Genomic DNA, 12387 nt, shown 5'->3' on the forward strand with positions numbered 1-12387 from the left:
TTTTGACCTACAAACAGTGCTTTTGTTGAGGAGGACCTCATTGTTCTGTACTCTGAAGTAGTCTGTTCAATGGCACAGATGAGGTTGTAGATTCAGGTGATGAATTTGTGGTAAAAAAAAAAGAAAACCACACCGCAATGCTTCCTTTAGTCTGTGAGCCTGGGTGTTAGCTGAGGTGTTCAGTGTGCCAATGTTCCACATTTGTCGAGTCCTGGGAGGGTTCACGGATGTAGGGCGAACAAAGAGAAGCCCTTCTTGGTGCCGTGCCGTGCTGTGTTGTGTTCTGTTGCTGGATGCCTCGCGTGGCTCACGTGTACTCGCGTTCTCCCCTCTCTCTGCTCCGGGCCCTCCTGCTCATTACATAATTCTCCCTCCTTACCACAGCCCTCCCACCGTCTGTCGCGTCAGCCTCAATTTCTCCCCCCTTTTTGGGCCCCTCGCTACCCCCCCTCCCCTCCCCTCCCCTCCACTTCCCCCTGCTTTTCAGTAAAATATACTTAGTCCTACATGGATGACCCACACATGACTCGAGTCTTCAAGACATTTTGTTCTCGGTGTGGAAACAAAGGAATGCAAATGAGCCTGGGTGCACGGAACAGAAGGCGGGCCCTGCACGTGCCATTGGTTCAGTAGAGTTCAGTGCCCCAGAGCCAGGGCCCCTTCCCCCGTCCCCCTCCACGGGCAGGTCTCTCCTGGTTGGCTAGTGTGTTCTGTGTTTACACAGAGGGCCCCTCCCACTGGAGGCTGGGCTGGCCTTTCTCAGCAGGAACAGCAACATGCCTGAGCTAGTGCCTGTAACAGTCACAACAAAGAACTTTCTAGCAACACAACAAAGTCGGCTGTCTCGACAGAAAAAGGCTAAACTGGAAGTTGAACAGAAAGCTTGATGTTAATCTTAGGAAGGGCCTGAAGTTATAGGCCATACATGACAAAGAGTAGAAGCTTTAGCCCGAAGGCAGTGTCTTAAAAGACTGTAGATGCAGAGAGGAAATGGTAATTGAGGTGTTTGAGAAGCATGCCGACTGGATCTCAGCCTTTCTCTCTGGCCTCTCCAGGCAGCAGCAGCCAATCCACCCTGGACAGCCCCCGCTGGTGTCGCCCCGGGCAGAGACCACCCCCATCCCGGTGCCCACGCAGGTGCGCAACTACCAGCGGATCAAGCAGAATCTCTCCAGCAGTCCCACCACCACCCTCTACGGCTCCCCCAGGTAAGGGCTGCTGTGTTTCCACACGTTCTCTTGTGCTCATCTGGTAAAGCGTGGTACTGACAATGGTCTTGGGCTCAGTGGTTTGGTCTGGTAAATGCATGTGTTTGAAAAGACCAATCATCTGAAGTAATTCCTAATAAGAATCAGACACCTCAGTGTATGGAGCCCAACATTTGGGCTTATCTTTGATGCTTACTTCTACCCCTCTGAGGAACTACCATTTACCAGCAGGAGATCAAGAGGTCTATGTATGACAGAGTCACCTGTGTTCCCTCAGCAGTGTTTTGTTAAAGTTTTATTGTTGCATTGCACGTCCCTTGTGGTTAGCTTTTTTAAATAGGCTTGTCAGTAAATCGTTCGACTGTCGATATTATTGTGACCTCTCACCGTTTTTTCAGTGCAGGACAGGTATTGAGAGGGTGTTGCATCAGTTTCCTCCTAAAGCATCTGATGCTGTGTGGTTTCCTCCTTAAGTGGCCGTGTAATTGTGTTAATGCATTGGAGAGTGTGTGGGTGTGGGTGTGCCAGTGGGGGTCAGGCCAAGACAAAGGTCTAGGAGTGTGTGTGTGTGTGTGTGTGTGTGTGTGTGTGTGTGTGTGTGTGTGTGTGTGTGTGTGTGTGAAAAGACTGTGTCTGCTGTCCAAGGAGGTGCGATAAAGCTGGCTCAGAGTAAGCTGGGGGGTGGGTTGGGTGTTTTGGATTTGGCCCACTGTGTGGAAGACACCTTAAAGAGATTAGCAATGTTAGGTTAGCACCTTCACCCGGCACCCCCATGCTCAGCATGCCCACTCCACTGTGCCCACAGACTACCATCCCACTTCACTGTGCCCACAGACTACCATCCCACTCCACTGTGCCCACAGACTACCATCCCACTTCACTGTGCCCACAGACAGCCACCCGGATCACTCTGTGATCTGTGTGAGAGAGAGAGAGATGACTCCAATCAGACTCTGTCCTTCTGAGCTAGCATGGGCAGGCTAGCGCTAGCTCCTATTTAAGTGATCTATCTTTAAGTGCTCCGATGAGGGCAGAGTTGGCGCCACACAGGGGAAACAGCAGGCAGACACACACACACACACACACACACACGCGCGCTGCCCTTCCTCATGATTCATGCTTGTTTTCAGTCTCTGGGGGTTTGGGGTGGTGTGTTTGTCTGTGTGTGTGTGTGTGTGTGTGTGGTGGTGGAGTCTCAGCAGCTCTCAGATGTTCTTTCATGAGGAGCGATGGCGTCATGCTTTTTAATTTTAGAATCCTGCACATAACACCAACCAGTGCTGCAGGACCAGCGGAGGGTCAGGCAGTTCAGGAAGAGCACAAGGGAAAAACGTTAAAAGAGACCCTCACGCTCCTCACTAACTATCAGCTGCTGCCCGTCACACAGCTTCTTTCGCACTTCTGATCGTGGTTCTTGCCCCGGGGTGTGAAAAGTCTCCGGCGGAAACGTGACTAGACAAGTGACATTGTTGTGTCTGGGTTTAGTTGTCACGGTGACCGACACGTCTGCGTCTGCTTCCAGGTCGGGCACGGTGCGACGCTCCAACACCAGTCCCATGGGCTTCCCCAAAGTGGGCTCGGGGTCGCCCAGCTCTGCCGAGGTGACCCAGACGCTTGGCCGCCGGCTCTCCACCGGGAGCTCCCGCCCATACTCGCCTTCCCCTCTCGGTAAGACCACCAAAGTTTATATACAGAACTGTACAGAATGTTTATGTTTATCTTAAAAACATCCTCTGTTTCGAAGGTGACTAAAATGTTTATATACTATAGATATGTGTGAGTGTCTTAAAATTGTTTGGTTGTCAAATGAATGCTTTTTATGGAAGGATTTTTTGGATTGGATTTTTTGGATTTTTTTTTATTTATTTATTCTTTTATGTTCTCCACAAGTGCCTGTTGATGGCTCATAAACTCTTAACCCATGTTTTGGGTTTGCTCTCCCCTTAAGCCACTGTTGTGACATGCCCTTATGTGTATGTGTGTGTGTGTGTGTGTGTGTGTGTGTGTGTGGCTTCTCTCCAGTGGGCACCATCCCGGAGCAGCTGGGACACTGCTGCTGTGGACACCCCCAGGGCCATGAGGCACGTAGCCGCAGTTCCTCAGGAGGTCAGTACTGCTAGAGCGAAAGAGAGAGTGTGTGTGTGTGTGTGGGGGGGGGCGGGGTGGGGGGGGTGGTGTTAGATATCTGTATGTCTCTTGTCGGGAGTTGGTGTGTGTGTTCTGGGGCGGGTTATATCTGTATGTCTCTAGTTGGGAGTTGGTGTGTGTGTTTGTGTGTTCAGATTGACACACAGCCCTAGTGGGCTCCTGTGGTGGCTTGTCTCCAGCTCTGCGGCAGGTGCTTTTATTACCCTTCCCTGTGGTCCCATTAAAAACACACCAGCCTTCTTTGTGCCGCCCCCAACTTACCCTTCCACTGCCACGGTCCTCGCCGAGTGTTACTGTCATTTTTCCCGGGGACCTGGAGTGGTCGCTATAGCAACCAGTCTTTCACCAGGAGGGCCTGCCTTTCTGGCTGTTCGGAGCCGATTGATCTAGATACAGAACTGGGGCAGCATAGTGAGGTGAAGGAACAAAAGGCGTTACGTAAACCCAAGCACTCCCCTCCTGCACCCCTCAAATTCATTTTAGAGTGGCTTGTCAATCAGTCAGTCGCTCGCTGTACAAGACTGGAGACTGTTGTTTGTTGACTGTTGACTACTGAGGCAATTGTTTGTCCTCTGCAGAAATGTTAGTGAACAAGACATTTGACATGGCTGAACGTGGCCTTTAAAACAAAAAATCCAGATCCCAACTTGGTATCTGTGCCAGGTCCAGCTTATTACCACAGGAGGCTGAATGGCCTGCTGACTGTTAAGTGACAACACCACCATCTAGTGGTTCAGAGGTGAACCTAGCTTTTTAAAGAACTATGATGGAAAAACCCGTCCGAATGTCAGTCTGACACAGCCATCTTTTCTCCAGGGTCCCCAGTGCCACCCTCTCAGCTGCTGGGAGCTCGTCTCCAAGGCAACCACACGCCCACCGACGTCTACCAGAACAAGCAGAGGCTACACAAGCAGCTCTCCGACCCTGTGCACCCCACTACCAACGCCTACCCCACCAGTCACTCCCCGCAGCTGGGTCGCCCCGGCAACCTTGGAACCTCCCCCACCAAACACCTGGGCTCCTCCCCCCGCTCCTCTGATTGGTTAACAAAATCACCCTTGCCCACTATCATTGGCTCTCCCACAAAGGTAAGTGATTGGAATCTTTGTTGAGTGCTTTAGTTGCTTTATCTTTGTGGTTTATAGACTTTTGTATTTGGAGGAAAGGTACTCCTATTCTCCCAAGCCTTCATTGGCCAGTTCTACTGTATAACTAAATGCAGTGTATGGGTCTTATTTAACATACAGTTAACATGCGCCATTTTTACCTCCCACACAGACAACGGCCCCCTTTAAAATCCCTAAGACTCAAGCTTCCTGCAACCTTATGGCCTTGGCGGACAGCCCCACCCCTCCAAAATCTCTGATTGACCCTCGGGATCTCTGCGCGCACCACTGCTCCCACGGCACTGGAGGGCGCCAGTCCGCCCCAGAGGCCAGCAGGACCACGTTTGGCAGGTGAGTGTCAGGCTGGCTTTTCACACTTACGATTGGATGCCTTCACATGCCGGCTCTCTCCGCGAAACTCTTTCAGTTGGCATGTTCCAATGTCTGTTTCTGTTTGAACTGTTTGATCTTTTAGTTTTACACACAATCTTAGTGACCCCTGTTTTTCACACAGACTACTTCACACTCCTTTTCTTACATACACACAAATAAGTCGCTTACACTCTCGTCCTCTCTCTCTCTCTCATTCTCTGTAAGACAAATCATTTTATTGTGTGTGTGTGTGTGTGTGTGTGTGCTTTAGGTCTGTGAGTACGGGCCGGCTGTCTGAGCAGCCCATTCGCATCAGTCTGGGTGGTCAGCAGTACCAGGGCAGCACAGACAGCCTGAACACGGAGAGGCCCATGGACACAGGTAACAACCCACACCATCACCTCTTCTACCTCAGGGATTTACCTCCATGCTAACATTAAACAGCCACCTCTTGCTTGGAAATATCCACTTCAAGTGTTCTTAAATGTTCATCCATCTTAGAGTTAGAAACGCAAAAGAACTGTTAGAGTATGACCTCACTGATGATGCAGCAGTGACATGCTTCACATGCACATGCTTGAGCTTCATCGCCAACCCGTTGGCCTGCATGGGGCTGTGCTGTGGCTTGTGGTTGGCTGTGACTGGCTGTGTATGGGCGTGTGCTTTTGCCTGACCCAATGAGTGACAGGCTGTGTGTGTGTGTGTGTGTGCTTCCCCCCTCCCTCCTCCTCCCGCCCCCTCAGCCCCTGCAGGATTGTACGCTTTCCCCCCCGGTGGGGCCAGTCCTCGCACCGTCCTATTCACCGTGGGCTCGCCCCCCAACAGCGGCACCCCTCCCACCTGTAGTCACCTGGGCACCAGGCCGCGCACGACATCAGGTGAGGTGCCCCAACCTAACCATGCCCGGCTTGGCCTGGTCTCCCCCACCGGCTGGCTGACTGGCACTGGACATGCCCGCTCTCTCACACATCACACTGGCACTGGACATGCCCGCTCTCTCACACATCACACTGGCACTGGACATGCCCGCTCTCTCACACATCACACTGGCACTGGACATGCCCGCTCTCTCACACATCACACTGGCACTGGACATGCCCGCTCTCTCACACATCACACTGGCACTGGACATGCCCGCTCTCTCACACATCACACACACTCCCCTTCACAGGTTGCACTCACTAAGCCCTCTGCCAACATCCAAGCTGGTCGTTAGCTTGCACAGTACTGAATTACAAACTGGGGTGTCCTCCAAACAAAGTTCGAGGGGTACCGATTAGTTCCTGTTTGGGTTCTGCGAGTCCCATAACTGTGTATGTTCAATGGCTCCACCTACTGTGTGACCCCACTGACTACCTAACTAACGGTGTGAAAGATTTTTCTTTTGAAAAAAGTCACATGTGCAATTGCCACTGGCCAGCTACTGAATAGTTGCTCAAACCCCATTCAGCAGACTGCCTTAAGCATGTACCCCTCTCCCCTGTGCTGACCGCTCTGCCTGTGCTCCATCTGTGTCTCCAGTAGGCTCCAACAGCTCCGCAGGCTCCCTGTGCTCCACCAGCGGACGCGTCTATGTGGGCTCCCCGCCCGGCATGGCCATCGGCACCTCGCCCCCGGGAGCCGAGGCGGCCCCCAGCGGCGTCCGCTACGTCCCCTACGGCACCTCGCCGCCCTCCCTGGATGGCTTCATCACGTTTGAGGCCCCCGAGCTGCCCGAGGAGACCCTTATGGAGGTGAGAGATGGCAAGAGTGCTACCACTAACAAGGGTTATGGTGATGGTGAACATGGCAACAAGGTTGATTTGGAAGATGTACTTTGCCACTTCAAATCTTGTAGGAAGACTTTAAATTTAAGTTAAGTGTCCTTTTGGAGGCTGGAGTAATAGCTTGAAGCGTTGTTTTGACCTTTGTAAAGACAACCAGTTCAAAGTGAAATGGATTTGAAGATGAAAGACGAGTATGCTATCAGTAAGGTCATGACAATGTGTGTAACTCGAGACTGTCTGGATTAAAGGTTAATGTGGTTTTGTGTGTTTGTGTTCACAGAGGGAGCACACGGATACTCTGATGCACCTGCGCATGATGCTGTCCTTCACCGACTGCGTGCTGGAGATTGCGGCCGTGCGGGCGGGCGGGGCCGATCTGGGCGTGTCGGCAGCCTCGCTGTACCCCCAACAGGAGAGCGTGGTGGTGGACCAGATCAGCCAGCTCAGCAAGGAGTGGGGGTGAGCGAGAGAGAGAGAAGGGAGAGAGGGGGGCCAGATCCTCTTCCATAGCACATTTAAATTCAATGCATTTGCACACACCATTCAACCATGCAATCACACAAGTGCTAATGCTGTAAAAAGCATTGCATCCCTGCTTTGAAAGTGATGAATCATTAAATGCTAATGTAGCCAATTAGCCAAAACCTGATGTCAGTGTTCCACAATTCCACCACGCAGAGGGTGGAAAATTGCTTTAGTGATTTAGAGACCGCACTAGTGCTGACTGTGTTTGCTTATGTGTGGGAGTTTTTTAAATTGTATTTTTTGTAATCTTTTTCATGTGTGCGCTTTCCTTTGGTCTCCCCACAGGCAAGTGGAGCAGCTGGTTCTGTACATGAAGGCGGCCCAGCTCCTGGCCTCTTCCCTGCACCTGGCTAAGGCTCAGATCAAATCGGCGAAGCTCAACCCCTCCAGCGCTGTCAAGCAAGGTGAGTGACTGCACCTCCAACGAGCCCATCAAGAGCAGGGCAGAGGGGAGGGAGTTTAACCCTAAAGGTGCAGCGACCTCTAAATTAGCAGCGTGTGCTGAGGGAAATTAAGTTAGGTAATGTTAGTACAGCTTCACAGCTGTAGTGAGTGTGTTCAATTTAGTGCTAAAAAAGAAACTTGTAAACGCCTCTAAACCTACTGAAGCCTATTTAATAGGAACAATTAAAATGAAATGGGTTGTTCAGAGTTTCTCCACATTTTATTCATTGTGTCAGTGCATTTGAGTACGTGTGAGAGTCTTTATTTTTATTAAAAAAGCTGACATAGCTCCTGTAAATTAACTAGCCATTCCTGACTGATTATAACTTGTACACATTATCTCTACGACCTCATGTTATTTTTTTTTTTTAATTTTCTGTTTTCTCCCTTTGTAGTATTTTCTTTCCTTGTTTAACCCTTACAAAAGCACTATAGCACTGTGCTGTCCATGATTTATGCCCTCTGTATCATTCCTGTGGGTTGACAGGAATGTTCTGTAGGTCAGCTTACAGTGCTGTGTTCATAAATAAAAAGTAAAAAAAAAAAAAAAAAAAATGACATACTTACTGTCTTACTTAAGTCTGCTTTATTAAAAAATGTCAAGATATAAAAAAAGCCAGGCTCATGCTCGTCTAGTTCTTGAATGTGCTAGAACGTTACGCTTTTAGCATTTACTATTTGAGACTGCTCCTGTGTAATGCACTGGAACCGCTTCCTCTGTCCCCCCTAGTGGTGAAGAGCCTGAATGAGCGCTACAAGAGCTGCATCTCCCTGTGCCGCCGCCTCACAGACAAACTCAACCACTTCTTCTCGGACAAGCAGCGCTTCGTGGACGAGATCAACAGCGTCACGGCCGAAAAACTCATCTACAACCACGCTGTAGAAATGGTAAGAGTCCGTCATGGCAACATACCTGCGATGTTGTCCTCCATGTGTGTATTTCTGCGTGTGTCTAAACTGTATCCTCTCCCCTCCACACCTTTTCTCTCTCTCCTCTCTGTCAGGTGCAAGCAGCAGCCCTGGATGAGATGTTTCAGCAGACAGAAGACATTGCCTACCGTTACAACAAAGCAGCCATGCTGTTAGAGGGGCTCTCCAAGGTCCTGCAGGACCCCGCAGACATTGAGAACGTTGCAAAGTGTGAGTCCCATAACCCGCATCAAACACATTTAATCCTTTTTGATTCTCGGGCTCACATCATGCACACTAACACTAGTCATTTTAAAAATGATAAACAGAAACATAAATAGCAGCATTGAAAAAAACATTAGAAGACATATCAGCAAGTTTCAACTTCTTTCTTATTCCACTGAGTCATGTTTCGCCTCCTTGTGTGTGTCCCCCCCCCCCCCCCCCCGTGCAGATAAGGCAAGTGTGGATCGCCGGATCTCAGCTCTGTGTTACTGCACAGTCACACTGTACGAATAGGAGAGCTACAGCCACACCAAGAGAGATGGATGCTCTCTCTCCCTCTCTCCTCCCCTCTCCTCTCCTCTCCCTGGACCGGGACCATTGTCTGATGCGCTCACAGCAGCCGGAGGACAAGCCCACATTCTCATTTGTAGCAGTTCAAGCACTTTTACTTTCTTTTCATTTTGTTTTTATTTTAGACTTTCTTTTTAGCGTGTGTGCGTGCTTTTCCCCATAAAATATCACAGCTGCAAGAAGTAGTTTTTTTTTTTTTATGGCACAACGGACTGATTTGCTTGTGCAAGAGCACAGGTTCACTACCAAAGATGAAGACGACAGCAACGATGGTGACTTTTTAGAAAGAGAGCGAGAGAGAGAGAGAGAGAGAGAGAGAGCCAGAGGACTGGCACATGAGTGAGAGAAGCTGTCTCCTTCACTTTCAGCAACTTTCATCATCTGCTTTTTATTTTCTCTCTCTGTTTTTATTACCGCAAACGTCAATGGACTAAAATATGAGGGAAACGCAACACAGACTGAAATCAATGATCAAGACTCAAAAGTTTTTAATGCAAATCACCTTGTTATACATATTGTTTTTACTATGTCCTTTATTCTGTTGCCATTATTTATTGGTGTTTGTAAAGGTATGCTGTTGGTAAATGTTGTTACACCTGGCCAGATTGATTTGTTTTCCTGCAAGACAGAAAACAGTGTGCTTATCTGACCTTTTAAAATCAATTAGCTGTCAGACTGGCTTACACAACTTCACACACACACACACACACAGACACACACACACACACACGTTCACAAACCGACATGCGCTGAAATTGACATTCTTACACACCAAATGCACTAAAGCTCACTTGGACAGGCACACGACATCATCACAGCAGCAACCCTGAGGAGCAAAGGAACCTGTAGATTTGTAATTAGTCTTCTTCATTGTTTTTACACAGAAGCACTTTATCAATGATATATAATATACACATGTAATAAGTAAACATGGAGGATACTTTCCCTGTAATGCTGGGAATGTGAAGGCTGCGAGCTGATTGGCTGGAGGAGTAGGGGGAGAGATGTGATTGGGTGGATTCCCTCCTTCTTTCTCCAGGGTCTCTCAGCTCTCCCTCTCGTTACCTTCTGATCTGCATGAGCGCTGTCACTCAGGGCAGGTGAACACCTCCTCTCAACCCACACTCACACGTCATCCATATCACTGGTGTTGTGCAGGATTCGAACAATACCTTGGAGCTTAGTGAAGATCAGATGTTTCTTGAGAACAAAAAAAAAACTGTCATCTTTGTGGTTGGGATGGTGAGCAGGTTTCTCATGGGGCCTCAGTCCCACCATGACTTGGACAAACAAAGGGTCAGACAAAGAGCGTGGTCAAAATACTTGAGTAGTTACTTAAAAGAAAACTGTAACATGCTTTAAAAAAAGAAAAAAAAACTGTCCGTATTAATACTGTAGCTAATTTTTTTCAGACAATTTTGATGTTTGCAACTTGTGTACATATTTGTATGTTGTGCATGTGGTTTGTTTTTCCTCTTTTTATTATAATTTTTTTCTCGAGTGAGTGCGTGAGCACATCATGAGAATGGAATCGGCAAAACAGTGACTTTGGTTGCCGTGCCTCACATAAACAGCACAATGTTTTTATTTCACTTTTGTTGTTGTTGTTGTTTGTTTTGTATGGAGATTTGATATCTACCCTTTTACTGCCACGGGTTTTCCTCAAACTCAGAGGCCTACATGAAAGGGAGATACCTCTGACTCAACAGCATGGCAGCTTTAAAACATCTCCTCCTGTACTGCGACTCTTTGCCTGAGGTGCAGGATGAGATGATCTTTCAGAAATTCTCAAACAGTCAGTATCATATGAACCTGGGCACGACTACCGAGCATGCACCTGGAGTCCGCCTGGGATGCTGGTCCGCTGTGCTCACTGTTGTATTAGTATAATGGCACCTCTGAGGTGTGTGAAAAGGCCAGTGATGTGACGTCTTGAGTACATTGAGTGCTTTAGAAGGTAGTGCCCTCTCTCTGTACATGTGTGAATAAGCCCTGATGTCCATTTGCAGACTGGCTGTGGTGGGCCAGGGGCGCTGAAGTGGTGTACTGTATGTTCAATAGACATATCAGAGCTCCTGTGATGTGACTTTTCTCCTGTCCGACTCTTCTGAGCGCCAATGCTCTACAAAAAAGCCTTTACAACCACACAGAGAAGGTATGACTTGCTCTGTGCTTTTTCTTATGTCGTTTGACCAAGTCCTTGCATATCTCTGTAGTCTTAGGCCACACTCCTACCTTGTATGTGTCTGAGGGGACTGGTGTACAGAGGATGTAGTATAATAAACTGTTGGTACTGAGCACATGGTGTACCCGTAGAGTTTGTAGAATGTATTAACCCTGTCAATATAGCGCCTTCCCTGCTCCAATTGAATGCGTAGATTCCCATGGTCATGGTAAGATACTAAGGAGACCATCCGATGCAACTGAATTTCTAAGCTCCTGTTTTCAATTTTAAAAAATGTTGATGTTTTAATCGATAATGTGTGTTTCACCAGGGGCATTTCTCTTTGTTCTGTATGGGACTTTAGAAATGCAGCCTTTGTTTATTAAAAAGGAAATTTGGATCAACTCTAATGTGAAGTGTGTTTATTATCCGTCTAGAATCTAAAAAAAACATTGTCTCAAATGGAGTGAAGACATATTAGCTGCAGCACTTACAAAATATTAAGGTGATCAAAGTACTTTCTTGTTTTCTCAAAGTTCATGTGACCAAATTCATTATTGCTAGATCATCATAGTTTCCATTAGGCTACATCAAGCAGGCCTTCAGGATCTTGCAAGGGTTTGTTTTGATTGTTGCAGCCAAAAGTGACTGAATTTGCTTCATGAATTCTCTCAAATTGCTGTGATTTTGAGTTAAATAAAATCAATCACAAATAATGCGTAAATTACATGACTGTGTTTTAATTAGTGAAAAATCATGGAGGGACTACATGTAGCTGTGTCCTTATATGACTTGCCAAATATATTATTGAAGAAGGTGATTTAAAAAGAAAAACAGTGTCCATTAGCCTACATCAAACTGATATATAAACTCATGTTTTCACTGTATCACACCTGAATTTCCCTAAAGGGATTAATAAAAGTGTATTTTATCTTATCTTATGAAAAGACAATAGGCCTAGCTATCCATTACATCAGCCTTGTGAATTCTAACATTAGCCCTGCTAACTGAAATTAGACTACACCTTCCTGCCGTAAACACGAACTGAACTGTCTAAAATGTTTTACGTCAATCAGTGATCTTAGGTCATCTTGTAGACTACTGTATAAAGGTCTACTTTTAACTATAAAAAGTAAAGATTTAAGTGGATTTGAAATTATGTTACAAGC

At 47.6% G+C, this 12387-nt stretch overlaps 1 protein-coding gene across 1 annotated transcript in view; it reads left to right on the top strand.

Moving 5' to 3' along the window:
- ulk2 (unc-51 like autophagy activating kinase 2) overlaps positions 1-10646 on the top strand; it is a 34757-nt gene extending 24111 nt beyond the window's left edge. Inside the window, exons 15-26 of the mRNA XM_080845259.1 lie at positions 1056-1208; positions 2731-2876; positions 3231-3314; positions 4173-4444; positions 4635-4813; positions 5106-5215; positions 6356-6567; positions 6881-7059; positions 7411-7529; positions 8300-8457; positions 8574-8709; positions 8933-10646. Coding sequence (XP_080701385.1) covers positions 1056-1208; positions 2731-2876; positions 3231-3314; positions 4173-4444; positions 4635-4813; positions 5106-5215; positions 6356-6567; positions 6881-7059; positions 7411-7529; positions 8300-8457; positions 8574-8709; positions 8933-8997 — 1813 coding nt within the window. The 3' untranslated portion in view covers positions 8998-10646. The remainder of the gene's footprint in view (positions 1-1055; positions 1209-2730; positions 2877-3230; positions 3315-4172; positions 4445-4634; positions 4814-5105; positions 5216-6355; positions 6568-6880; positions 7060-7410; positions 7530-8299; positions 8458-8573; positions 8710-8932) is intronic.
- Positions 10647-12387: the final 1741 nt, after the last annotated feature.

Source organism: Sprattus sprattus (genome assembly GCF_963457725.1).
Source record: "Sprattus sprattus genome assembly, chromosome: 9".
NCBI lineage: Eukaryota > Metazoa > Chordata > Actinopteri > Clupeiformes > Clupeidae > Sprattus > Sprattus sprattus.